General features: G+C 41.3%; 1 protein-coding gene across 9 annotated transcripts; it reads left to right on the plus strand.

The window, feature by feature from the left end:
- The first annotated feature begins 83 nt into the window (after positions 1-83).
- Positions 84-27927, plus strand: pdzd7a (PDZ domain containing 7a). Of its 9 annotated transcripts, none has more exons than XM_082556496.1 (19): positions 84-908; positions 8814-9253; positions 9377-9448; positions 9563-9652; positions 10028-10273; positions 11087-11224; positions 11356-11530; positions 11903-12079; positions 12385-12532; positions 15190-15250; positions 15877-16404; positions 18504-18659; positions 19903-20063; positions 21019-21110; positions 21190-21281; positions 21444-21512; positions 22241-22909; positions 23249-23349; positions 26786-27927. In XM_082556496.1, exons 5-19 carry the CDS (start codon positions 10084-10086, stop codon positions 26960-26962), a joined length of 2934 nt encoding a protein of 977 aa, XP_082412622.1. In that variant the 5' UTR covers positions 84-908; positions 8814-9253; positions 9377-9448; positions 9563-9652; positions 10028-10083; the 3' UTR covers positions 26963-27927. The 9 variants fall into 9 exon arrangements, with proteins under 9 accessions (XP_082412622.1, XP_082412625.1, XP_082412621.1 ...); XM_082556499.1 differs by having other exon boundaries at positions 8814-9018; positions 9284-9448; XM_082556494.1 differs by having other exon boundaries at positions 113-131; positions 727-908; positions 8814-9448.
- Positions 27928-27961: the final 34 nt, after the last annotated feature.

The raw sequence follows: 27961 nt of genomic DNA on the forward strand, positions 1-27961 counted from the left end.
GGCGGGACAGGGGAGGAGTCCACTTCCCAGAAGTCCTTAGTTTATTAAGTGATGGGATTTCCGACTCTTTTTAGAGAACCGGCTCTTTCAGCTCGACTCACTAAAAAGACCCGGGTCTTTCGGCTCTTCAGGTTGTTTTGTTGCTTTAATTTATTTATTATTAACAATAATATAAAATTATGCACAAAAGGAATTACTAATGTAAAAAAAAAGTGGTTTTATTTATATATGTTTATATATAAATATATGCAGTGGCACCTAAAGACAAAACATGTACAAATTCCAAAAATGGTAAATGGCCTGCATTTGTATAGCGCTTTTCTAGTCCATAGGACCCCAAAGCGCTTTACACTACACTAAATTCCAAAACACATTTCTAGCATTAACTGAACTTCCAAAACAGAGCTACCTAGATCACTTAAATTACACAATTGAAAGCATATGTGTATTGTTTGTGTATTTATACACAAGCACACATATATATTCAAATAATTTAAAAAAAAAAAAGTAAATTTACCTGTTACTACCACACACCAAATCCAGTCGTTGGTACTTGCTAGCTTGTGTAGCCACTGGGTAACAAAAGCTCAGCACTGCACCTAGCATTCTTGAGCACTTCTGTTGTGTTTTGTACGTGTTTTGGGGTTTTTACGTTCTTCTGAGTTTTTACGTGCTTCTGAGTTTTTACGTGTTTTGGACTTTTGATGATTTATGTATTCATTTTAGTAACGGTATAAACAGTGGAAGGTGGTGGATTATCCAGATGCTGGTCGATGTGAAAAAATAACTCAGTTGTTTGGTGGTGGCGGAGCTCAAACAGAGAGCAGCCAGTGGATGAGGGAAACCGAAGGCAGAAGAAGCAGACCCAAGGCGGCTGCGGTCAGAGCATCAGGTGAACTGAATTGCAGGTAAGAAGGTATGAACTACAGTCTATCTGGGATCAGATATAAACCAAGTTTAGGTGTAGTTTATTTTCGTTGTGCTGACTTACAATCAGTTACAATAACTGGTACTGCTAGCTAGCATGACGGAGTTTCTATACAGCTGGGTGGGTGCTTTGATGTTACTGATACCATAGTGAACTTTATTTTATTCATAAGGTTAGTTAGTAGAATTGCCAACCGTCCAGTAAAAACGCAATCGTCTGGCATTCAGAGAAAATATTAGCGTTTGGTATTGAGCTGAAAAAGAACACAGTTTGTCCTGTACTTCAGCTAGAATGTTTGTTTATCGCCCACTTTGCGCCAGAGCGGGGAAACTGGGGGATGTCGAGCAGCACATTTAAGCTTGATCAGCTGTTGTTAGAATTTATTTGATATAAATTTCTAGTATCAGGTGATGTTTGCTGGAGCCCCAGCTGTAAAAGCTGCTGGTCATTATATCGGTTTGGATATCTGGTGAGAGGGAAACATGAAGATGAAACCAGGAGATGTCCTTACTGAATCATCAGAGGTGATGGACAAACAGATTTACCTTTTAGGTTGACATGATTGAGTTGAAGGGAAGTTATGAACTGTTTCTGAGAGACAAGTGACACCAGAATCTTTTTCTGTGTAGCTGACAGCTGGTAACTGTGCAGGGGCGGATCTAGCAAAGTTTTTGCCAGGTGGGGCATTAACAGGGAAAGGGGGGCACAAAGAAATACTTTTCTTTCCTATTTTCTTCTTTCAGCTGATCATTGATCAGTTTCAGGATTGAAGTAGCAGCAGGAGAGGGAGGGAGAGAAAGGCAGTCGCTCCATATAGGTTGTTAAGCTTAACGCTGGAATGCTTAACAAACATTCAGAGATGAACTTACACACTTGCTTTACTTCTCTCTGGGATAACTTTGTCTGAGATGAAATGCCGGTTTGGTAGGAATGCTCAACCAGACAACAGGTCTTGCACGCCACAGCGCTCTATCATGTGAGCACACTGCTCTGACGTGCTATGGTTATGAGCTGAGCCATGTTGCAAGTTTTGTGAGGTGCTTTTTTGATATTTAATGAATCGATTACACTTTTTATTTCTCTCCGATATCCAATCCAGTAATTTGCGCCAGTATCGGACTGATACGTAATATCGGATCGGTCCATCTCTAGTTTTAATCACACTCATTTTGTGATTCTGATGTCACAGCATGCGGCAATGCAAGCATTTTATTTATTTATTTAAAAACGGCACAAGCGGGAATTTCTTCTATACGGGTAATTTCAGCCTTCATGACTGTTCACAAGTGTTAATCAAAGCGCTAGTTTTAATTTAACTAGTTTTTACGCATCCACTGGGGTTTCTTTCACGGGTTGATGCGATCATTTTATTTAAAAATCGGGATTTCGGAATGTTAATCCAAGAGGGAGACAGAGGCTGCTAGTTTTTAATGCAATAGGTGGTCACAAATAACATTCAGCCCCTTTAGAAATAAATGCTGCAGTGATACTTCTAAAACCAGTCTCGCAAGCCCCATCCGTCTTTCAGCAGCTGGTTAATTTTTTGAATTTGTTCAGGAACGCAAAAGCCCACCGTGGGTATCATTTAATTGTTGGGATTCCTTAGGAAAAGGTAAAAGCCGACAGGTGTAAAAGCGGGGACCGACCTATTGTTTAAGGTGGCCGGCATCGGCTCTTTAACCCTAACCCTCGACAAGGTAAAAGCCCTGCAGATGTACCAGTCGAGCAGGGTATCGCCTATTTTCTGAAGTCTGAAGTCCAGACCTATCTTGGCAAATTACACCGGAGCTCAGCAACTGCGTGCCCCACCCTCATTGTTTTAAACTTGCACAGCAAGGTGATGCCCTGCAGGTGTATCGCCCCCAGACTTATCGGCCCACCATCTATTGTTTTTGGAAGCCCCCCGGTCCTATATGAAGCGTTACTCAAAGAGTGAGACCCTCGCCATTTCGCGTCAGGACCAGCGCCGGTGCAGACCATTTTCTACCCACACAGAGCGTTTCTGACTGGCTGGCGTTGCTTAAGAGAAAAGCAACAATACAACGCGGTTCTCTGCTCCAAGACATCCGCGGTCCTTTCACACGGTAAGCATGTGTGTTATAGCCGGCGCTTCATAAATGTCTGTCTGTCAGCGCAGATTATTCAAACTGTTTTTAAAATGTGACTAATTTGTTGTCCAAAAAACATTTCCTCTAAATTTGCAAAGTTACTGATTTAAAAATATATATTTTCGAATTTTTAGCTGGATGTCAAACATATGATAGAGTCTTGAGCATATTTATATAGCAAAATTCACAGTGGTATAACCATAAAAGATGCCCAACTGGACACCAATGCACTCTAATGCAAGCCTTTAAACTGTATGCTGATAAGTGCATAAGTATACCTCAATAGCTGAAAAGAGTCTGTATCCATAATTTGCGGATCTGCGGATTTGTTTTTAATGTGGCACTTTTTTCACGAACTGCAGATGATGAAATCCTCTTTATTTGAGAAAGTGTCCCTAAGCTATTGCTGCTCATACTTACTGAGTTCCCTAGCTACGTCTTTACTGTGTCAGTAAACTTTTTGAACAAGAAAGGTATCGTAGCTTTAAAGACACACCTTAATTGAAGCAAAGGCAAAAAATTGGAATAAATTTTATGTGGCTGTTCATATTAAATCCATCAAAGACTGAAAATTCAAAAAGCTGGAATGCATTTCCAATCAGCTTTTTTTTTCTCTTTTTTTTTTTTTTTTTACAAGAAGTGTAGCTCATACACTGCAATAAATGTATTCTGCTACATCTGCTAATGAGAGAACATGTTTTTTCATCATAAAGACTGTGATAAGAAGCATCGTTAAAGTGTCACTTCAGTAATGCTGCTGAGAGAAACAAGTGTTGATTCATTTTTTTTTAAATAGATGACTTAAAAGACTAAACTCTAATTTCAAAGGTTTATTTTAAGTTTAAAGAATATAACAGCTGGTAAGACAATGGGTTTTGCTTCTCGCTGTCCGTGTTATGTTGTAGTATCCATTATCATGTATGCTACTTTGCTCTGTGGACTGTAAAATGTTTCATTGTATTCATGAAATAAACCAGACTTTCAATGTCTGAATCTTTTACCATTTTTCTGCTTTTGTTCACCCAAAGTTGACAAAACCCACAGACATCTGGAGTTATCTCACTAAAATATGGAGCAATCTCAGTGTCTATAGATGCTTTTACCTTAAACACAATCAGCTGACTGATCCTCACTTTGTCCTCACTTTGGTCATTATGAATGTTGAAGGAGATTTGTTCCATAGACACCTTATACTAGTGTTTCCTACACTTAATCCAACAGTACTATGTTATATTTAAATCCAGATTCCTTTTATAGTGTGCAGTGAAATTTGTTAAACCATTGCTTAATGGGACCGAAGTACAATTTGCTCTTTACTAACACAAACTACACTCATTGGCAGCAGCATAGGCACGCTTAAAATTTCTTCTGAAATTTTCGTTTTCTAGTTTAATTTATTATACTCAGTTTTCACTAGTCTTGCTGTATCAGCTCCCTGGTGTCTGTGTAATTTAAACAGCATCCCAAACAATTTATGATCATTAAAATAACAAGAAGGCTAATTTATAGATAGAAGTACACAGCTAAAGAAAGACTCTCATTTTTGTGTGGTGTGACCGTATATTTTTCTGTGATTTTATGCACAGCTGAAAGGTCTACAACGTACACCATCCTTATAATTCCCCAAAAGGTGGCAGCATTTCTACCTCCTGAAAGCTAAATACTTATGTTTCTTTAACAGGTTTCAAGGGGAGTCACAGTCAGTCATATTTAACAAGTTTTATTACCTATTCATTAGTCTGTTTATCCACTGGTTTTTAGTTTATAGAGAAACAGGTTGTATAATTGTGCTTTCTCATAAAATGAAATGCTTATTTAGTTCTGATTTTGTTCAACTTTATTTTTTATTATGATACAGAGAAAACAGATCTTCACATAGAAAGACCTGTCGATGGACATGGCAAATGGAGGCTGCAGGGGTAGGGGGAGAAGGAGGGAAGAAGGGGGTAGAAGGAGGTGCAGGATATGGGTGGGGTGGAGATGTGAAGAGGGAGAAGGAGGGAAGAAGGGGGTAGACAAAGGGTAGAGGGAGGTGCAGGAAGGATCCGGGTGGAGATGTGAATAGTAATGAAATGGAGAACCTCCTACACTTGTCCAGACTCAGCAGCCTCTTCCACTCTCATCTCACCAGAACGTTTCTTACTCCTGAAAAACCAGCTCCAGCAGCCTGTCTTCTTCTTTCCTTTCGCTTTTTCTTCTACTTTGCCGTTTATCTTTTCTACCTTTTCTTCTTTCTCTACACTTTCCTGGTCTTGTTTTGGTTTTTCCTCTTTCTTGCTTGACTTCCTCTTGAAAAAGCTGGATCCTTTTTTCTTTTGCTTTTCTTGCACCTGCAACTCATCGTTTTTCATCTCCTGTGTGTTATTTTCTTTGAGGTTTTCATTGTCTGCTTGAATCTTCTCAAAATCTTCCTGCAGTTTGTCAAATTTTTCATCCTCTTCTTTGCCCTTTTGTTCAAGCTCCTCTTGTTTCTGCCTTTTCTGATCCACCTGGATTTCACTGTTTCTGCTTTGCAGTTCTTTGTGAATCCTCTCAAGCTCTTCATATTTTTGCAGGTGTTGGATCTTCTCCTGAAGCATTTCTGTGCTCCTGTCCTGGACTTCTTTATGCTTCTGCTCAAGCGCTGTATATTTGTCTTCTACCTTTTCCTTCTCTTCCTCAAATTCTTTATTTCTGTCCTCCAGTTTTTTCTTCTCTTGCTCAATTTCTTTATTTTTGTTCTCCAGTTTTGTCTTCTCTTCCTCCAATTCTTTATTTTTGTTCTCCAGTTTTGTCTTCTCTTCCTCCAATTCTTTATTTTTGTTCTCCGGTTTTGTCTTCTCTTCCTCCAATTCTTTATTTTTGTTCTCCAGTTTTGTCTTCTCTTCCTCCAATTCTTTATTTTTGTCTTCTAGTTTTGTCTTCTCTTCCTCCAATTCTTTGTTTTTGTTCTCCAGTTTTGTCTTCTCTTCCTCCAATTCTTTATTTTTGTTCTCCAGTTTTGTCTTCTCTTCCTCCAATTCTTTATTTTTGTTCTCCAGTTTTGTCTTCTCTTCCTCCATGTCTTTATTTTTGTCCTCCAAGAGTGCCTGCTTCTGTTCCAGGTCTTGACATTTCTCCTTCAAATTTTGAACTTCTGAATGTTTCTCCCTTAGAAATTGCTGGTACTCATTTTCTGCTTTAATTCTTGAGTACATGTCTGACAGCTTTTCCTTCAAGTCATCCAAGTCTAGCTGCTTCCCTTCTAGTATTTTGTTTTCTTCTTCTAGCTTTTCATTTCTTTTCTCCAGTTGCTTGTATTTGGACTCCATTTCTTCTCTAAGAGCTACAAGCCCATCCTTATGACATAAATTGCTCCTCTCTACCAGAAGACCGTTTAGGCGACTTCGCAGTTGGTACTCGCTCTCTCGTAGACGAAGGTTTTCCCTCCTGCAGTTCTCAAAAGCTTTTCTGAGACCATTGTATTCACCGGGGGGACCGTACTGCCCACCGCAGCGAGGAGGAGGTCCTCTGAAACGCGGTTGATAGATGTTTTGAGACATTGCAAAACAAATCAACGCAAGTAGACTGATGTTCTTCTTGTTTTTTGAAGACGAGTGGAAAATCTTTGCAAAGACGAATTCAAAACTTGTTTAAATATGTTCAGAAATGTGGCGATGTCAACGTCTAACCGGCGAAAACACACTAAAGAAAAATACCGAACACTGTGTTTACTTGTTGCCCGTTACTGTGGTTACTTCACTGTAACAAACATTAACACGTTCTATAAGCAAATTACGCTGAGACATGGCGTTCGGCTAACGTCTATCACGTGACATTAAATAGGATTTTAAAGAAAACACGGGTGTATTTTGCCATTTTCAATAAAGTTTTAATTTCTTATTCTTCAACATATTTAGGATCCTTCTTACCGAGTGTTTATATCGCGGGTGTAAGTTAGAAGGGTACGGAGCCCCTCTGATGACATGGTCCAAAAATAAGTAAATTGTGGCCACAAAATGGGAATAACGTGCGCACGAAATGCTAATTTGTAGCCACGAAACACTTGACAGATAACCGTGATCCTTCCCAGGCCCTTGCAGCAATAAAATCTATCCCGGCTCCATGTCGTACTTAACGTCTGTAAAGCAACTGGGCTCTCAATATCCTGTTTAAACGTCTCTCCGTAATGGTTCCTTGCATTGTCAGGCTTTTCAAAATGCATTTGTAGCTCATTCCCAGCCTAAAATAAAACGCAATCATACGGTCTCTGTCCATGGTTTATAGGTTTAGCCTACTCTTATGCTTGTGTCTCTACGCAGCTGTCCAGGAATTGTATCAATATGATGTGCTCACGTTATCTAATTGCCACAAATGCGTAATTCGTTGCCACGTTATACTCAATTCGTGCCCACAAATTAGCATTTCGTGGCCTCGAAATAGTATTTCGTGGGCACGTTATACTACTTCGAGGGCACGAAGTAGTATTTTATGGCCACAATTTATTTATTTTTTGGACCATGACATCAGAGGGGCTCCGTAGAAGGGAACCCCTTCTATAACAGGGAAAGTAGCAGGGCGTGATCACAGAAACAGAAGACGTAATACCCAGTTAAAATAGTCAATAAAAATAAATGAACTTTATTTACAACACTAAAACTGCCCTGATCAGGGGAGAGAAAACCCCCCATAAACCTCGGCATACTAAAAATATGATGATGCTCAGTCCATGAGCTAAGTCCCCAAAGTTCCCGATCAGGCTATGCCACACTTCCTGGCTGTGAAGAATATGCTTATTCCACCAGTGGGAGCCAGGCCGACCGCGTCCTTCTTCTTGTGGCTGCGCCTGCCGCCACGCTACTCCATGGCTCTCCTGCTGCCACACACGTCTTTCTGACCTGCCAGAGCCTCTTATTGGCCGCTGCCAACATGGGAGGCCCGATTGATTTCTGTCCCCTGTGCCCTCCAGGTGTATCTAATTGGGGAAGCAAGGGGGGCGGAGTCTGTCGGGGAGAAGTCCCAATAAATGGAATAAAAGCATGCAACACTAAAATACACTCAACATTAAAACGCAAAGCATGCAACCACTCGATAATAAAAATCCTTCTTCATAGGATGGCATTTACATAAGGTGTCCAAGGTCGATATTTCAGAGAAAAACGTAAATGAATCTTTGTATTGGCAGTAATAGTGCAGCACCGAAAAATGGCCCCTTGTGTGTTTGTTTCTTCTTTTGTTGTGGCCAAAAGTGGCAGTACATGGACAGTAAATATATCACATTAAATGCTGGCATTCAGTTAAAAAGCAGACATGAATGAAAAAGATACACAAAGATTAAATGCAGAAAATAATATATTTATGATGAATATACAAAATAATAATTCTCCGAGAGCAGAAACAGGTTGCAGCTCTGATTTCAAAGTTTTAAAATGATTTTTACACATTTCAGTTTTTGAAGCAGAACATCATTTTGACATGAAACCTGGAAACATATTAAGCGTTACTAAGTCTTCTGTATCCGTTCTGGCATTTTTAATGAACCAAACTGAATCCAAATTGGTTCGAAAGTCAACGACTTATGATGATATTTAATTGAATATAGGTATCTGCCTCCATATGGCGCTTCGCTGACGCGTTGTTACAGCGCACAGCAGCAACCAGTGGGGCATGCACGTGTTTATGTAGGCCTATCTGTGTTGTGTAGATATAATAATGTCAGATTAATAATGACAAACCAGAAATAAAGATAAATATCTTTTGTAAAAGATAAATGACAACTTCTGTTTTCTGAAAGCCCTGTTAACCACACTCCTCCACAGTCTCCTACAAAACTGCTTTTGAGCTGGAGACCCACATGGATGTGACTAAACTAGCCACCGGGTGGGGTTGTTTACCCATCTTAACGGCGTGGCAGGAGGATCAGCTGCTCCGTTTTCCCCCGCCTTCATCTCTCTCCAGCTCTACCCAAGTCCAGTAGCACATTAATAAGAAAGTTTACTCGAGGACACGCTGGAGAAGTCTTGAGTGAGTGTTACTTTACTGTTTGAGTAATCAGTGTACTTACTCATCTCCAGCCCCAGCGCTAGTGGCTGCACAGCTGCGGGTGGGGGCTTATGTAAAAGGATTACACCTCTTAAAACAATAATGGTCACCGGGAGAACAAATGAGGTGGCATTAACGCTCCGGAGGTGTCTCTTAATGCGTCAGTGAGGCGGACCAGCTCAGTGCGAGCGCAGCCAGCGCAACATGGACACGGCAGGTAATGCTAAAATTCTTTACTTTATTTTAGACTCAGCAAGTCGAAGATATGAACAGAATTAAAGTCCACCTATAATTATGCCTCCCTGCAAACTGTCGCTCATATAACTTACTGTCAAATTAGACCTGTTGGTTATATGCATGCTGGCTGAGTTGCTGTCCATGGTGCTGATTAATAGACGGCCACGGGAGTTCAGTGAGTGTTTCTTATCCTCACAGGTCAATACTGTGTCAGAATTAAAGGATTTCATTGTCTATTCTTCAGCTCTGAGGCCACATTACTCATCACAACATATTCTTTTCACAACAGGCCGTTTAATTAAACATGACCAGAGGGGAATCACCCTGCACTGCTGACTTCTCTGCAGACAGCGGGCACCGGGTACCCTGGTTTCGGAAGGTACAGAGGACACTGTTGGATCACGGCAACATCTTTGACTTATAAGACCAGGATTATATCTGAGTGTGAGAAAATCCCTCTCTTCAGTCATGGAGCTTTTCTTTTAGCCAACTTTTGTGTTTTGTGACTTAGCTGTGTGGCTTCAGCTGAAGTCAGAGGTTTTTTTTTCCAACCTGGTTCCTATTTTTAAGCTTTATCTACTGAATGAAACTGATGTCACTTGAGATTAGAGATGCTACCAGCAGCTTTTTTACTTGCCTCCTCCAGTGGGGTTCAGTTTGGACAAGCAGGTGCTAAAGTGTCCATTTTACAAGTTATTTGTCCCTCACTGCCTTTCCCCAAACACTTGGCTCCATCTCTGCCATCCTAAACTAGGACTCCACATATCCTCCCGCCTGGATGACTGAGGGAAGAGTTTTTGGACACTTACCATGGCTGACTCCTTTCAAACTCCAGCCTGGAGGGAGATGACAAATGGAGGGGGGCACCCCCACTTTAAAAACGGAGGTCCGAATGGGGGTTCCCACAGCACCACACGCTACATGGTGAAGAAGCAGCGCCACAGACGCAGGTCCTCCTCACCCATGGGCAGGGTCATCCTCATCAATGCACCTGTTGATGGTGAGGTCTGGTCCCAGTAACAGTCTTCTGCTACCATGGCAACACAGCAACTGGCTGCAAAGGTGTATTCAGGACAATCAGTGACACAGATATTTGTTTAAAATTAATTCAGAGCAAGCTGATATACATATGTAAAATACTGTGGACAGAGTTAATCTTATGTGTTTTTAAGCTAAAAGGCAATGAGAACTGAGTTACTAAAAACTTTTTTAGTCAACCTCTTTTCTATTTTTAAGCAGAAATGCAAACAATTCAAGTATCTGAAATGTAAAATTTTGGTAGTCTTCTTCATTTTCATTGAAGATGTGAATTTTGGCTTTGGATATTTCTGACATTTGAAAGACTGATCGGCCAATATTTAATTGAGACAACATCAGAGTGATCAACACAAATGTTAATTAATGGTTAGTTGTATTCACAGTAGGCGCCACCCAAGTTGTGCAAAAATTCTGTCAGTTAAATAAAGTTGCTTTCAATGATGAGCCTATATAAATGCATTTCATTTGTCAGTTAACTTCATAGGAGTCTGTCGACCTGTGACCTGAAAAAGTTCATAAGGATGAAGTTTTTCATTTAAGGTTGATACATATGTTTTAGGTTTAACAGTCAATAGGTTTGTTATCAGTAACTTTTAAATGTTAGAATGTTTATTGTTTGTCATTTATTGTCTGTTCTTTGTAAATGAGTTTTTTTCCCATCAGCTTTGAATTTTCAAATCATATTTTGTTGGAAGTGTCCCAATCCTGGGAATACTTGTGGGTCACACTGTGCATATTTATGGTGGACTCATGTTGGTGTTTTGTGTGTTTGCAGGAGGGGATGACAGTGAAGACATTCACACAGTGACAGTAGATAAGAGTCCAGATGGGCGTCTGGGTTTCAGTGTCCGCGGGGGCTCTGAACATGGACTCGGCATATTTGTCAGTAAGGTGCAGGACAACAGCCCTGCAGGTTAGGAAGAAATGTGTGTGTTCATCAGACTGTCTATGTAAATGGTCACGACAAGCTTTTTTTCCCAGTGTGCTTACACGTGGGAATGTTGTCTTCTGGTTTTTCATGCTGAATTCTGCCTGTGTCTGCAGCGGAGGCTGGGCTGACTGTGGGTGACAAGCTGGTGGAGGTGAACGGGGTCAGCCTGGAGAGCATCACCATGAGCAGTGCTGTGAAGGTCCTGACAGGAAACAACAGGCTGAGGATGGTGGTGAGACGGGTGGGCAAGATCCCCGGCATCCGCTACTCTAAGGAGAAGACCACATGGTGAGGCCAGTCCACTCAGCAGGGCTGGAAACTACCAAGATATCAAACATTTACTGATGAAATACTTATTGCTGAATATGTAAGAGACTACAGCTTTGGAACTACTATCACTGACCTTTGTGTGGCTCTTGTTTAGTCAAGTCTTGTCACTTGACTGTAGCTCACACTGGTTATCTTTCTTTTGGGATATACAGTATCTTGGTTTCATGTGGCATCAGTGGATTGATTACTGCTGTGACCTTTATGGCTACTTGATTATCTGATACTGACACACCTGAATTCAGTGGACAGAGAGAAAGCAGTTTATATGAGTGTTTTCATGTGTGCATATACAATGTCTCCTTTTGTGTGTGTTTATGTGTGTGCGTGCAGGGTGGATCTGATTCACCGGCGGATGGTAGTGGAGGAGAGCGGTCGTACCCCTTCAGAGGCCAGTTCGGACAGCGCTCTTCGCAGGATCGTACATCTCTTCACCACGTCAGATGATTATTGCTTGGGCTTCAACATCAGAGGAGGAAGAGAGTTTGGATTGGGGATCTATGTGTCTAAGTATGAATACAAACACTGTTTTTTTGTTTTTTCTGCATGAGATAAAAAAAAATTAATTAGTACCTGTTGTAAAATCATTTAGGCCTCAGGATGGTTATATTGGTGCACTTGGTGGAATCCAGGTTTACCCCACCTGGCTGCAAATAATAATATTAACCCCAATAATTAAAGATGATATCATAATCTCATTTGCAAAGTTTATCTGAGTCTTTGTGGTAGATCAAAGCAAAGAAGCTCACATTTAAATTCAATTAGTAGTTACATTTCTTTTTTTCATGTCTGGATTTTTTCATACTGCTCATCAGGTTGGACCCAGGTGGACTTGCAGAGCAGCATGGCATCAAAATGGGGGATCAGATCCTTGCAGCTAATGGGGTGAGCTTTGATGACATCACTCACAGCAATGCGGTGGAGGTCCTGAAGAGCCACACCCACGTCATGTTGACCATCAGGGTGAGCGAATGAAAAAAAAGGGAAAAAAAATATGTTTAAAGCTGAGCTAATCAGTTTCAGGTTGTTGGGTTGGGGTTTTTTTCTTTTTACATTTTTATAATTAACAAATCAACAGGGTATGAGAGGACTGTCACAGCATGAGGACACATTTTTGTTCTTCCTTTTACAACCTGTGACTTAAATGTCTTGGCTCAGTTTCAGACAGCACACACAGAGCAAGTGACGAGAGTAGAGGATTTAACAGCCAAAAAGCTAAATATATTCCAAGGAGTGAGAGGAACACAAGACAAAGAGCTAACATGAGAGTATATATTGGGCTTATTTTCCTCTTTTGGACATAAACATACCTCCAGTTGAATGCTGAGGTGTACATGAGCAACATTTTGTCAAACCACCAAACTAAAAAAAAACTCAGTGTTGTCTGAAATGAGACTGAAGTTTGATTTCAGGAAGTTCTCTAATTGCAGTGGAGTGTTAATAATTTGCTTCAGTTTAAACTTAACAGCTGATTGGAGCCTTGAGTGCTGACACAATAATAAATGCTAGCGTGTAAACAACACCGGCTCTTCTCAATGAGCCTGCACTGCTGAGCAGACAGTTGGCTTACAGCCCTCAAATTTCTTATGTGTGCCTGAGTATGTGTGCTAGGCCGCAGCACTTAACCTGTGTCATTTCTGGATAAAGGCACCGCGTGTAGGTGCGTATGAATCGGTGTATGTGTGATGTGCGGCGTGCTCTCAGCTCGCTAGCATTGCTGCATGCTCATTTTACCCCCCTGATCTCAGGTTCCACGTGTGAAAAACAGCCAGGCACGACGTTCATTATTCAAAGGCAGGCGAGGATCAGGTTATAATCAACCGAAAGCCTTAATTTATGCCTTCCTCCTGTCCTGTCCTGTATGGATGGATCACACACATAGTAAAGCAAGGTTTTATTATTTAAGACCCTCACACCTGTGCTCTTAAAGGAAAAAATGAGTGCTGATGAGACAGTTCCTTAAAAAAAAGTTGAGAAGGCATTATACAGTATTATGTGCTTACGAGAGCCACGTGTTTTGTAATTCTGTGAACCACATAATATTTACCCTAACCTATACAGTAAATACAAGCACCTTAATATCCTTACAGCTTTACATTTGAAGTAAGGATTCATTTGAACTGGATATTAAAGCAATTACTAATCATTACTAGAGCAAATATAACATAACTAAACTAACATTAAGTACAATAAGATGCTGCACAGAGGTCAAAAGGTGGAAATTAAGCTGGTATGCATAACTGAAAATATCAAAGGCAGAACAACCTGTAAGCCCAGTGCTCGCTTTAATGTGTGGACAGCTTATTGATTGGTCCAAATATTCCAGTGATTCCAGGGATTGTCATTGCAAGTGGTGCTCAAAGGATAAAGACTTTCCTTTTGCCCTCTTCACCAAGTTCACATTTTGGTTTTGAGCGTCATGTCTTAAAGATTAGTGTATGGACTAGCTTGAAATTGAATTCAGGACTCATGTCAAATGATAATACTTCGGTTAGCCATTGTTTTATATCTGTGGTCGTAATCTTGTCAGATTAATCTGCAGAACTAAAATGATACCTTCTCATCACTCTCAGCTGTATGTGACATGCTAATGAGCACACAGTAACGTGTTTGTTGTGGTCCCAGCAGTTTTTTTCTACCTCTAAGTTTTGAATTGTTAGTTATCTGCTTGAGTTTGAAGTTTTGGTTCTTATATTTAGCAGGCTGATTTTTGCACTCCTGTTTTAATTTCCTCATTACTCTCTAGTGAGTTTGATGCTTTATAATATTAATAAATCTCTGAGTTCTGTGTTTACTTTATTCCTCCTCTAGTGAAGAGTTTTAGTTTTTTCCCATGCTTCTTATTCTAACTTTAGATCATGTTTTAGTGCAAGTTTTTGCATCTCTGTGTTTAGTTTTAAAAAAAAAATCCAATTTTACTCATTTTGTTGCCGCTCATGTTTTGCTTTGAATTTTGCTCCTTTCTTTGCGATTTTCTGATGACTTTCACCCATGTTTTACTTCCCCCCTTTTCCTAATTCCCATCTCGCCCTAAGTGTATGGATACAGTAGATAGCCCCATCCTTCCCTTAAAGGCCGTGTCTCCACATCTGTACACCTTACATTCATGTGCTGACTGTTTTCCCTCTCTGAAGTCCTTTAATTGGATTCAGAAGACACTATTCCTTCTTTTAAGATCAAATTCAGATTCAGATCCATATTCACCCCATTGCCAGTTCTTTGTGTATTTTCATACAACAAAAATTGCTGTTTCTCTCCAGCTACATACTGTGTAATATACCAAGCTTTAAATACAAACATAATAAATAAAAGCAATATAACTGTTGTCATGACTTGGTGCTGTCTAAATAAAACTGAATCGAACTGAACTTGCTGACGATCCTCATGTAAACACTGCTATTATCAACATGTTGCTGTAAACTCTTTTTTGCAGAGTGTGAATGTGGCTCACAAGTAACAAAAAACTACAGGAAAAAATCCAAATGAACAAATGCTGGCTCATTTTTAAATGTTGAAAAACCTCACTAACAGTCAATAAAGTCTAGAGAGTCTACTTCATAGTAATCATGCTGACTGTTTGCTGTTCTCGATGAACATTTTGTTTTTTTGATCTTCAACAGGAAGCTGGCAGATACCCCGCATACAAGGAGATGGTGGCAGAATACGGCTGGCTGGAAAAGTGTATGTTGACTGTTTTTACAGTCCCTGGACAATGTTTAACACAAGTTTTACAAGAGATAATGAACGGTGGCGTGAGAAGTACTGCCTTGACTAAACAAAATCAATGAAGATTTTATCTGGTTTTCAAAGCTACATGGTGGAGTCTCCTTGGAAACATTTAAAAATTAGTGGGATAGTGGCCTTGTGTAGCCTTCTTGAACAAGAAAGCTGTCATTCAGTTTCTTAATAGCACTCCAGTTCCTTGTTTTTTGCTTTGATACGAGCCCATCTCAACACAGCTAGGGATTAATTCAGTGTACTCAAAGGCAGCTCAGTCATCTGGAATGGAGCATGACTTGACATCTGTCGAGATGCCAAGATGCAGAGTCACTTTGGAGTTTCATTAGGAAAAAAGAAAAAAAGAAGTCCTGCTTTTTTTTCTGTCTATCAAAAGCTCACAGGATTATGGGGATATGAGAACAGACAGGTTTTCATTCAAAGAAAGCAGAAATAAGAAGGAAACAAATTAAGCTTTTATGGGAAAACTTTATCCACAGTCCAGTCTAGCATGTATATTTATGTTGCTGTAACATATGGCAGCTGTTACACACACTAATCCCTTATATTCTTTGGATTGTGTTCTATAGTAGCCAATGGAGGCCCTCCACCATCATCACAGGGTTCAGACTCCAACTCTTCTGCCTCGTCATTGTCCTCCACCACCCCTCTCAGTTCCCTCAGTGGTCTCTCCCAGGTCCTCTTCCCTCCTGTCTTTGGCTCAGAGATGGTAGACATTGGCATCTGCACTGAGGACCACTCCCGACGTCCGAGCAGTACTGATCGAACTGCTGACTCCGCCATACAGACTGAACCCCAACCTCCAAACTACCAGGACCACCTGTTACCTAACGGGTCACACCCCGAAAGGCTCTCCACGACAGAAACAAGCCGGACTGTTGGTGCCACATTAGTGTTGAAGGACACGGTCATACGTGGGAAAGGAGAAGGGCCAAGGGAGATGGGAGGAGCTGGAGAAGGTGGACAGGGACGGGTGAAAACGCTGTCATCAGGGAAGCAGGAAGTTGAGAAACACTCACCAAAGACAGCAGCTCTGATGGCCCTGAGCAGACCGCGGAAGCCAATCAGTCGTTCCCAGAGTCACATCACAGAGTCAGGTGAGGTCTGCAGGCTCTTTGGGGTTGTTAAATGTGGGGAACTATGGATGCAAGGTAGTTCTCTATGTACATTATTATTAGCTGACAAGTTTTTTCCAGCCTATTTAGGACATATGGGGTGGCTGTAGCTCAGGTGGCAGAGCAGGTCAGCCACTAATCAGAAGGTCGGTGGTTCAATCCCAGGCTGCCTCCTGGCTGCATGCCAAATATCCTTGGGCAAGATACTAACCCCGTGTTTGCCTGGTGGTGGTCAGAGGGCCCGGTGGCGCCTGTGTCCGGCAGCCTCGCCTCTGTCAGTGCGCCCCAGGGCAGCTGTGGCTACAATGTAGCTTGCTATCGCCAGTGTGTGAATGTGTGTGTGAATGGGTGAATGACTGAATGTAGTGTAAAGCGCTTTGGGGTCCTATGGACTAGAAAAGCGCTATACAAATGCAGGCCATTTACCATATTTTAGTCACAGTCTAGGTGTTTACAATTAAGGCAGTGTTTTCTGAGAAAACAACACAAACACAATACTTTTTAATTTATTAACTTTAGCAGCAGTGGTTAAACCGAGATGGTGGCATAAAAAATAAAGCTCTCAGTATTTTGGTAGTGAGCATACAACCAACACAGTTTATTCATGTGACGAAAATTTAAGCAGACAAGTGATGTTTTACGTCACTGGTTTTAATTATGGACTGTATTAGGTACATCTTGCTAGTATCGGGTTGGGCCCTCTTGATGCCTTCAGAACTGCTTTAATTCATCATGGCATAGTTTCAAGGTGCTGGACACATTACTCATAGATATATACTAGATATACTCAAAGATCAATAAAAGTTTCTGACATAGTTGATTATCCAGCCATCAGGAGATGGGTACACGGTGGTTATAGAGGAGTGGAGGTGGTCAGTAACAATACTCGGGTAAGTTGTGGCATTTAAACGATGCCCAGTCGATACTAATGCATGCAAAGAGTGCCAAGAAAATATCTCCCTTATAGCACTACAGCTCCACCAGCCTGACCATTGATACAAGGCAGATGAGGACCCAAACGCAAAACTCACAGAGACAAAAGCTGAACTCAAAACCTCTGCTTTATTGCAGGCTTCACAAAGAAACAGAACTAAACTGGGAAAACTAAACTGAGCACAGAGGGAACACAGAGAAAGGCACACAAGTTCAGGGAAGAGACATTGACAATGTGACACTGAACTGAGGGAGACGTGGACATAAATACACAGAGTGTTAACGAGGGTTAACCCCAGCTAAGAAATCAGTCTTTCCAGAATTGCGGCACTGTTATCAGATATTGAGCTGATGTTTGTGACAGTTCACTGCTTCTGGGCTCTTCCTATAGGACACGCATCAGTTAGACAACGCCTTAACCCTCCATCACTCCAGAAAGTAAACAAGAACATTCAGACTCTCCACGGCTGATTTAAGCTCCATACAGAATTTGTCTATGAGCACAAGGTTGCCACAGACTCATGATTAATCACTGCCCTTTACTCTCACTTGTTGTACCTCTGTGAGAAATGAATAAGACCAAGCATATGGAGAAATATCTATCCAAGCCTTGGTGGGGCTGTTGAGTTATTAGCCTTTCCTTTTCAATTTCTCCAGCTCACTCGTAGCTTCAGAACCTGGTGGGGGCTCGGGCAAAGCTTAGGTCTGATTGGACATTTGTTATTGTAAGCGGGAGCACTTCTCTGTAGTGCTTCTAATAGATGGGGGTGTGTTCAGGTTGGTGAGGCTGCAATTCATCAGTGATACACTGTTGCTTTCCACAGTGTCAGATTTACTGCAGTGAAAAGAGAAGCTGACTGGAAGAGAAATGAAAAGTCTGTGCTTATAAAGGAGAGTGCGTGTCAGCCACTGTTACCAGCTTACAGTTAAGCATTGAGCACAACAAGGCCTAATGAATTATGTTTTCAGCACCCAACACAGATATGCAGAATGTCCTACTCCTGCTGTGGCTCAGTCAATTTTCCTGTGTACAAGACATAACTGCAAAAAAAGATGACATGTAGTCTATAGTTTGTTTAGTGCACAAAGTACAGTATGTGTGTTAATTTAAAAAGAGATATTTGTCTGTTTTTCCCCCCCACCTTTAGAGGAGAGACAGAAGAAGAAAAGGCAACACAGGGAGAAAAGCTCAGAAGAGGGTAAAACTAGTCTGAAACGCTCCAAAACCTTTGTCAACCTCTTATTTAAGAAAGACCGCAAAGAGAGGAGTCGCTCCAAGTCGCCGTCTCGCCGTGCAAACAAAGGTGAGAGAGTCACAGGGTGTGGGTTTTTCTTTCACATAGTGCAGCCTGCAAAGTGAAATGTTGCTTCAGGTTTTGAACAAATTGTGGAACATGACTCAGAGGTCGTTAAATTGACTAATTATAATACACAGTGTCTCATTTTAAGGCCACACTTTTAATTATAATCAGGGCATAGCGTTCTCTGAAGGAGATAAGTGAGGACATTATATCCAGCAGAATGTGAGGGGAGGTTTCCCAACAGTCCAGTTGTAGATAAAGTCTTTAGGAGTGTGTGAGTTTCTTACTTGAAGCTAAGACTAGTGAGCTTGGATAGAGGGGCACTGGGTTGTTCTCAGGGTCGAAGGAGGTTGAGAACGCAAGTGAGGTGAGATGGAAAGCCTCTTTAAAAGAAGTCATTGTGGGTAGCGCTGGTTTGAAGGTGGCAGGTGAGAAAGCTCGGGTGGGTCTTTTCTTCAGCAGGGCAGCAAAATCATGAAGACATAGAGGAGAGAACAAGAATAGCTGGAGTAACCAAGAATGAGGCCTGTTTACCAATCTGAGATGGCACACAGTGGTGTGGTGTGCTGTGATAGAGACTCAGTATGGAGCTTCCCTTTTAATACCAGCTCCTGATAAGGTCAGTGAACTACAAGTGTGTTTTCTGAACAGCAGGACCCCACGCTCCGACCTGCCCAACCAATCCTACAACAAAGAGAGAGAGAGAAAATGACCCGAAGACAAAAACCCAGTGCTCTACCATGACAGAGCTATAATACAGAATTCAAATGTTAAAACAGCCTCGTGAGATGACAAGTTTGCAGTAATAAGTAAGATTTTGTAAATTTGCATTGCTTTCCCTGATTTATAGAGGTGTTCCATTATGTTTAGGGTTTTATTCATCTCTAATGTTGTAAAGTCCTGTAAGAGTGTAACATTCATGATGACAATATCCAGTTAATTGCATAAAAATAGGGTCTCGGCTGATGTGTTGTAGAAAACTTAGTTACAAACAGAAATACTATTCAGATGTGTTAGAAGCAAAAATGTAATGGTGAAGAGCATAAGTTAAGATGCCTTGATAAGCTTGATTTCTTAATTTAATATCTTAATTTAAAGTTAGTGTAAGTTCTCCTGATGGTAAAAAAAACCTGCACAATTTATTTATAGATGTTGAGAAGTCAAACATCTAACTGGAAGAGTTTTAAATGCCATCAGGACAGTTTCTTCTTTGCACATCATTTCTTTTATCTACATTATTCTTTAGATAAGGAACGGGGACGCCCATTCCACCTCTTGACCTCCCCGAGGGAATCCCGAGCTGGCAGCCCACTGCCCCGACTCGAGGTCCTGCAGCACGTGGAGGACATGGCAAAGAAACTGCTCAGTCAGGATGAGGTGGCTGCTGTGATGAGACACTGTCGGCGAGTGAGTTTCTAAACTGAAATTACCATCGCCACCTCAGAGGCACGCTGCTGTGAGAGTGCAGTGAGTCATCGAGTGTTCTTTAGTCACAGATGTGTCGTGTAACAGCTGTGACAAAAGATGGATTTGGCCTGTCTTTATGATCGGGATCGAACATAAGCTGTCATTTGATTCATTCTCAGTCCACCTTAATCCTAAAATATTCAGCTCCTTGGCTAGCCCGTTGTCTGACCTCAGAGGGTATTGACAAGAGAGCTTAGAGAGACGGGACAAAACAAAAGGGAGGTCGAAGACAAGAAAGTTAGGACTTGCTGCAGAGGTATAAACATGTGCTCAGTTCATCACATAAAGTGTTTCTGCACGCTGAGCTTTTAGTCACAGCAAGTGCAGAGCTCTAAAAACTATACTTCCCATTATCTCTAATCTATAATATGTTTTATCACAAATTTGTCTCGTGCTGTAAATGTGTATCTTGAGATACTGGAGCCTCGGTGTGTGAAGCAAACTTTTCTTGGACAAGCTGAGATGTATCCAGAGGTGTAAAAACTTCTCGCAGAGATGACATTGTAAAACTAATTTTATAATCACACACTCAAAAAATGATTCTTCGCTCTCATAAAGATGAAGCAATAATTTTGAGCAAAATCATACTGAAATATTTAAAATCAAATGTTTATTGATTCAAATAATTGTCGATTAAGCAAAAATATGCTTTATGTAAACTGAATGTACACTAATCAAGTACATTTCTGTTCTTCAATTTCCATTAAATTAATGTTTTTTAGTGCACTTATGTAACAAAATTACAAGCATGTTATACATGTACTCAAATTTACTTAAAGTCAGTTGTCTGGGTATAAATATTTTTTGAGCTCAGTCAGATCCTCAGTGTACATGTCCAGCTGGTTCTTTTTGTTTGCCTACTTTAATTTGTGCACCAATCAAATCCTTCCTACAGTTTCTGTCCGACTCTGTAATCGAGGACTTGGTGCGTCCTCTTCTGGCAATCTTGGACAGGCCAGAGAAACTGCTGCTTCTCAGGGAAATAAGGTGAGATACACAAGGCATAATACTGCTTTATGTGTTTACATGCTGTATGAACTACATGTCCGCTTTATATCCACTGCAGAATGCTGATACCAATGACTGAGTTGGGTCGCTTTGACAGCATGGTCATGCCTTTTGAGCTGGAAGCGTACGATATTCTCAAGAGTCGCTCATGTAAGCATAGGATGCACCTGACATCACTGCCCTGATATTTTATTGTTGTTGTTGTTGTTTATTTATCCAGTTTTACAAGATTAAATTCTAAGCTGTGACAGAATAAAAAACAGAAAAGAATTTTTCAAGTGAGATTAAAAAAAATGAAATCTTTCTTTTTAGCGCGTTCCCCAGCTCTGCGTTCTCCTCGTAGTGGAACTCCTCGTCGTCACCTCATCACCCCAATCCCAGGTACATGGGCTGTATCTCTTGCTCTCGCACTCTCCTTATCTAGGCCTCGGTCCTTTCTTCAACCTTTCTCTCTATCTGCTTGATGGCTCCTGTAGGATTATAACTTATACAGAGGCTCAAACCTCTCTCTGTCTGTCTCTAGTTTTCTGCCACTTTATTCCTGCCTCATCTTATATTCATAGTCAAAGCCAAACACCTTCACACGCAGACCATATCCTGTCCCTGGCACACATTCCCCACCCTCATATAAAAAGGACACACACACACACACACACACACACACACACACACACACACACACACACACACACACACACACACACACACCCCGAACAGATCAGGTTTCCCGTGCTCGTGCTGAAGAGGGTTGTTTTACATCTCGGTGCATACAGAAAAGACAGAGACGTGCTGTGTGACACTTCAACAATGCAAAGATGCTTTGAGCATTTACTTCATTTAAAAGCAAGCGAGACACAATCAGTCCCATCTTCAGACTGATTGCAGCCGCCTCTGAGGTCATAGGCCCGGGTCAAAGGGTCAGTATTATGAAAACAGCAGATATCTGTCAAAACGTCTCTGAGCTGTCGTTGTTCTGTCTTCTGCCAGCATAGCTAAGTTTTAACATGGAAGTAGAAAGCACGGATGAAACTCACAGCACTGATTCTGCTCCATCATAAGCTTTATAATATGCACTGACTCAGTCACTCACTGTTTATATGTTTGTACAGACTACAAGGGTGGATTTTATCTGCAGCCGGTCCACGACAGACTGCATGAGCGCCGGTTGATCGAGGAGTTGGAGAGACTGCGTGTGACAGGTCAACGGTCTGGCCATCTCTCGCCATCCCGTGCCTTCACCCCTCTGCTGGATGTACCTGTGGACAACTATGTATCCTCTGTGCGCTCCCGTTCCCCAAGCCCCTTGCCCACTCACAGCTTCCTCCTCAAAGAATCCCCACACAGCACTAAACGTGGCCACCAACCCCATCGATCCCCAATCAGAAGAGAGAATGGGGCGTCGTGGTACGATGAGGTCTCCTTGTTGTCCGTGTCTGACCGAGGGGACGGGGCTTATGAACGAGGGCGGTCACCTGTGAGGAATGGCCATGGGAGAGTGAGGAGAGAGGGCAGTCCTGACAGTATATATGGCAGACAGAGCAGGCAAGAGGGCTACACGGAGGTCAGCGTACACGTTCCCTCACAGCGGAGAGGCAGAACCCCTCTGGCTGAGGTATTTGATCCCCAGAGGGAGAAGAGCCCGTCCAATGCCAGTGGGAGTACTCAGCAAGTGAATGGACACTCACAAGATGTTCAAAAAGTGAAAGGAAGACAAACTCTACCACCCAAGGAGTGTGAAATCGCCACTTTGACCATTTCCAAGGCCAAGCACTCACTGGGTAAATAAAAAACAGCACTTGTTGTGACTTTCATTTAACTTTAAACTGAAATTTCAGGGTTTGCTTTAATGCCAGCTTCTAAAATCGTTTTTAATCTGTGACCGTATATGCGCTTGTAAGCACAATACAAACTGCTTAGTGACTCATCCTAAGCTGTCTCTTACATGACCAGTAGAGGTCAGGCCATCACTAACTGCTAAACTAAAATGCATTTATAAGAGTTCACACACAAAAAAAGACCAAACGACCAATCGATACAGTGTAAGACTAGTTACAAAACATGTGGTACTGCCAAACATGCCCTCAGTTTATTATTGTTCTTTTTCTGTGTGTTTACAGGTATTAGTATCTCTGGAGGTGTAGAGTCTAGAATCCAGCCCATGATAAAGGTTGAGAAAATCTTTCCAGGTGGAGCTGCATCTACAAATCAGGCTTTGAAGGTCAGCGTCTAGCATGAACACATATAATAATAATAATAATAATAATAATAATAATAATAATGATAATAATAATAATAATTGATTGGATTTATATAGCGCTTGTCTGTAGCAGATTGTGAGAGAGATGTGCCAGCCCTCAGTCCTGAGGTTATGAGTTGTTGCTATGAAGTAATTGTGTCTATGACAGAGACGTGTGCAATGAGGAGTGGAGAGTAGATGAGAGCCATCTCAAGTGGCCCATCACTTTCATTATGAATGAGGTACATGGATGCTGGTCTGCTAATGTATTGGTAATATATTGCCTGTAAAGTAACTTAACAGTCTTCTTGGCCTGGTTCACTGAAACACATATGCTACACATGCGCTCATTCACTAAAGTTAATCACAGACTTATTGTTAAAGCTCAGTGGAATTAGAGATGCTTGGGAAGAAATGTTTGTGTGCAAAGTTGAAACATACTTATTCAAGCAGTAGGAGGCTGACATTATGTACTCGTGTTTGCTGACAAATTCGTATGTTTCCTAGCTGCAAGTTATCAGTTGAAAACTGCTATCTGAGTGTTATTCCTGATCAGTGTCAAACATGTGGGCAATCCCATATCTAACTAACTTTCCCTGGCCCTCTGTGTACAGATACCTACATTCACATTCATACAAACTCCACATCTCTGTAGGTGCATCTCAAGACATTTGAATATTGTGGAAAAAATTCAATATTTTCCATCAGTTTAATAAAAATGAACATTTAGGATATCCTGGACTTACTGTGCAATTAAACTCCGTTTTACTTTTGACAGTTATGGCTTACAGAAAAAAATAATAGAAAAAATATCTCAAAATAATACAAATGTTGATTTTTTTTGAATTTCAAAGAGTATAAATACTGTGTATCTCTCAGGCTAGTTTAGTACATTGTGTCCACATGAAACTCATGGACAGCCTCCACAAAGAGGGTAAGCCACAGGTCATTGCTGAAAAGGCTGGTGGTTCACAGACAGCTGTATCAAAGCATATTGATGGAAAGTTGATTGGTAGATAAAGGAGCACAAGCGACAGGGGTGACTGCAGCCTTGAGAGGATTGTCAAGAAAAGTTGTTTCAAGAACTTTGGAGAGCTTCACAAGGCGTTGACTGAGGCTGTTTCCATCTTTCACTACGTCCAGAGCTGTAGTAGTCCTAATATCAAACCACTTCTGAACCACAGACAAGAGAAGTGCCTTAGCTCAGCTAAGTAGGAAAGAACTGGACTGTTGCTCAGTGGTCCAAAGTCCTCTTTCAAGTCTGGAGGAAGAGTGGAGGGATACAGAATCCAAGTCCAGTGTAAAGTTTCTGCAGGTTGTGATGATCTGAGGTGCCACCAGGTGTCATCTGCTGATGTTGGCAGTGGTTGGTCCCCTGTGTTTTAATCAAACTCCAAAGTCAACACCGCCATCTACCAAAACATTTTAGAGCTCTTCACGGTTCCACCGGCTGAAAAACTTTATGCAGACTTCCTTTTCCAGCAGGACATAGCATCTAGCCACAGGGTTACACGTTACATAATAGTTTTGATTTTAGTACTCAAGTAAGGTTTTCGACACATTACAGATGACTGAGGTGGTAAATGTTTGAGGATCACCAGTTATCCTAATGAGGAACATAATGCTCTGCATAAAATTTACTCAAAACCAAGCACTGATAGAAAAAAAAAAACAAGGAATCATTAAAGGTTTTCGCTCTAGGACTCAATAAAAGAATATACCAAATGTAATTCATCAAATATTTAAAGCGACGTTTCAGTCTGGTTAAAAGTAAGGGATTTAAGCAACATTGCATCCTAATGACACTATGATCTTTTCTTAGCCATCTCACCAGCATGACTAAAAACAGACAGGTTGTTGGCTATGAGGCTTAGACACAGATATATGGCTACTCCCTAGCACTCCTGTGCTATCTGTGGTCTCTTCCTCACACCTAACAACCAGGCATGTCAGCTGGCTCATATCAGCTCCACGGCTCAGTGTTATCTCCCGGTATTCTGCAGAGGGAAGTGAGATCAGGCGGGCTCAGTGTTAACACGCATCCTGTTTCCTTAGACCCACATGATAATCACACCAGTGAAGAATATTGTATTGTGTGTGTATTAGTCATGAGACACGTGCTGTCCTGTTCATTAGACGCTGCCATCTGCCTTCACCGGCAGGAACGTGGTCGTAAGCGAGTCACGTCAACGTGACAGCTGAGTTAATACCTGCAAAATGACATTCCCAACAGCTGGACCTGCTGATTAGTGCTGCTTAGCAGAAGCAGGCATGTTTACATGCAATCCTAATGCAGTGATTCTCTAAACACAAGGTAAAAAGAAAATGTTTTTTTTAGTATTTTAGAGAAAGTTATCTCAAAATTTGAGCAGCCACGAACCACTGTCCCGAACTACAATTAGAGCATGAGTGGTGTTACATTTATGATAACCAACACTCTGAGCTATGCTTCTCTCAGCCCAGTACATGAGCTATTTGGCCTCAGATCCTCCCATGCAAGCTGTAGTTATTATTACATGCCATGTTATTTGTTGGCTGGAAAATAGAGAACCTCGTAAATGCTCAGTATAAATGGCTGTAAAGAGGATGGGGCAGATTAGGTTGTGATCTATTTAATTCAGATAAATTACTTTTCAAAAATGAAAAAGCACTTTTTAATCTCCTCTTTGGTTAAATGGAGCTAAATCTTTTGATACTGTTTGCACGGAGGGCTATAGGGTTGTTGGTGAACACCGGACTCTCTGGAAAAAAGAATAAAAAAATCAGCAGCCCGGATCTAACCTCATCCATACAGGCCAAATAGGTTAGAGCTGTAACAGATGGAACAGGGTGGTAGAGAATGAAGGGAAAATAATCTATTTGTGTCTAATGACTCGAAAGGAAAAGGGAAAGGGAAAAAAAAGAAGGTACAACAATGGCCGTCGGCCTTGTGTGCTTCTGTGTTTCTAACCTTCGCTGAGATTGAGCACATTAGGCAGGTGCATCCTTGGCAAACGCTGATGACATCAGAGGAAGTTCCTCTCCTCGAGGCTGCAAAGATTTGCTACTCTCTGCTCGCATCCTGCAGGAAACAGCAAGCATAGTCCTAACTGTGCGGCTGTCTCAGTGTATATTCTTTTTCCAAAGACCTTGTGCTGAAGGGGAAACTTTATACGTGCACTAGTGACAGCTTTCAGTGTGAATGCATTAAAGAAGTGGGAGAGCTCCAACTCTCTTTGGCATAAATTACATTTCTTCACAGAGGGGCACAATCTCTGCAGTGTTATGGAAACTGTCTTTAATGTTGCTCTGAAAAAAAAAAAATAGACACAAAAAAGAGATACACAAATGGAGGAAAACATGCTTACAAAGGATACTCAATCTTTTTCTGTGGCTTTTCAATGTTCTTTTACCCTTTTGCATGTGTTTGAATCTGCAGGCAGGGTATGAGCTGTTGTCCGTAGATGGAGAGAGTCTGGAGGGAGTGACTCATCAGCACGCCGTGGATGTAATTCGGCGTGCATTCAGCAACAAGGCCAAAGAGCCGATGGTTTTTGTGGTCAAGGTCCCTAAGGTCTCTACCGACCCCAGCAGCCCCAACAGACTTGCTGACTAAACTCTGTGTGCCTCACAGCCAGGTTGCTGCTCGGGCATGAAGGACAACAAAACCTGCTGCTCCTCTGGGACTTAATAAATACAGGATTCACCCCAGAAGAAGAAATATGGGATAGGTAGCGCTCCGGTCACAGCAGAGACAATCAAAGGCAAAGTTATGACAAAATATACCATAAAGTATGTCTTGCATAAAGGTTGCAGCTGGTTTTGAAGACTAATACAGCTGCATATTTGTCAAGATAAAGGTCACTTTTGCTATAATGTAATGCGAGATGAAAACCAAATGTTGCAATTGTATGAATTTTATATGATTCTTAGTTTTTAGAAAAACTTTTACTAAATGCATATGTTGCACGTTTTCTAAAAGACGCTTTTGTGATAGGATCGTGTAATTCATGATCTTTGGTTAGAATAGTGCCACTATTCAACACGTCGCAACTTTGCCGTGACCTCTGAGCACTGTCTGATAGTGGAGCCAGTGGTCTGCACTTTTTACTTGAAGCATCTCAGCCCAGCAGCCCTGCAGGCATGCCAGAGGGCGATTACCTCAGCCAGCATTATGAGATTTATAGATTTATACTCAGATTAAATCCCTGTATTATGTCAAAACTGATAGTTTGGGTTTAGAGGATGTCTGGGGAGATTATTGCAAATTGCTGCTCAGTATTTTTTTTGTGTTGTATTTCTCTGGCAGAGGTGCCTGTATTCTGGAGCCATCCGCCACTTTAGAGGCTTAATTACACCATGCTGTGGATGGAGCTTATGGAGACATGTGGAAGAGTTGGAAAAACATGTCAATGAGAAATGCAGGTCCAGTGGCACAAATAAAAGTCGGGTTAAAGAAATATGGATGGGAGAAAGCAGTGTGCTTAGTGCCTTAATTCTATAGATGAGCAGTCAGAAAAACGCTGAGAAAATGTTACTCAAGCTTGATTTTAATAAGTGATAGAAAAGCTGAATTGTTTATATGCCTGCATGGAATTAAATTCTTAAGATGAAA

Source organism: Aulonocara stuartgranti (assembly GCF_965226115.1).
Source record: "Aulonocara stuartgranti genome assembly, chromosome: 13".
In the NCBI taxonomy this organism is placed as follows: domain Eukaryota; kingdom Metazoa; phylum Chordata; class Actinopteri; order Cichliformes; family Cichlidae; genus Aulonocara; species Aulonocara stuartgranti.

Coding starts and splice junctions, on each gene's coding strand:
- pdzd7a (XM_082556495.1), top strand. CDS start 10,084: ATGGCTGACTCCTTTCAAACTCCAGCCTGGAGGGAGATGACAAATGGA. Junction 20,064..21,018: donor TGATGAGACACTGTCGGCGA/GTGAGTTTCTAA, acceptor TCCTTCCTACAG/TTTCTGTCCGACTCTGTAAT. Junction 22,910..23,248: donor CAAGGCCAAGCACTCACTGG/GTAAATAAAAAA, acceptor GTGTGTTTACAG/GTATTAGTATCTCTGGAGGT.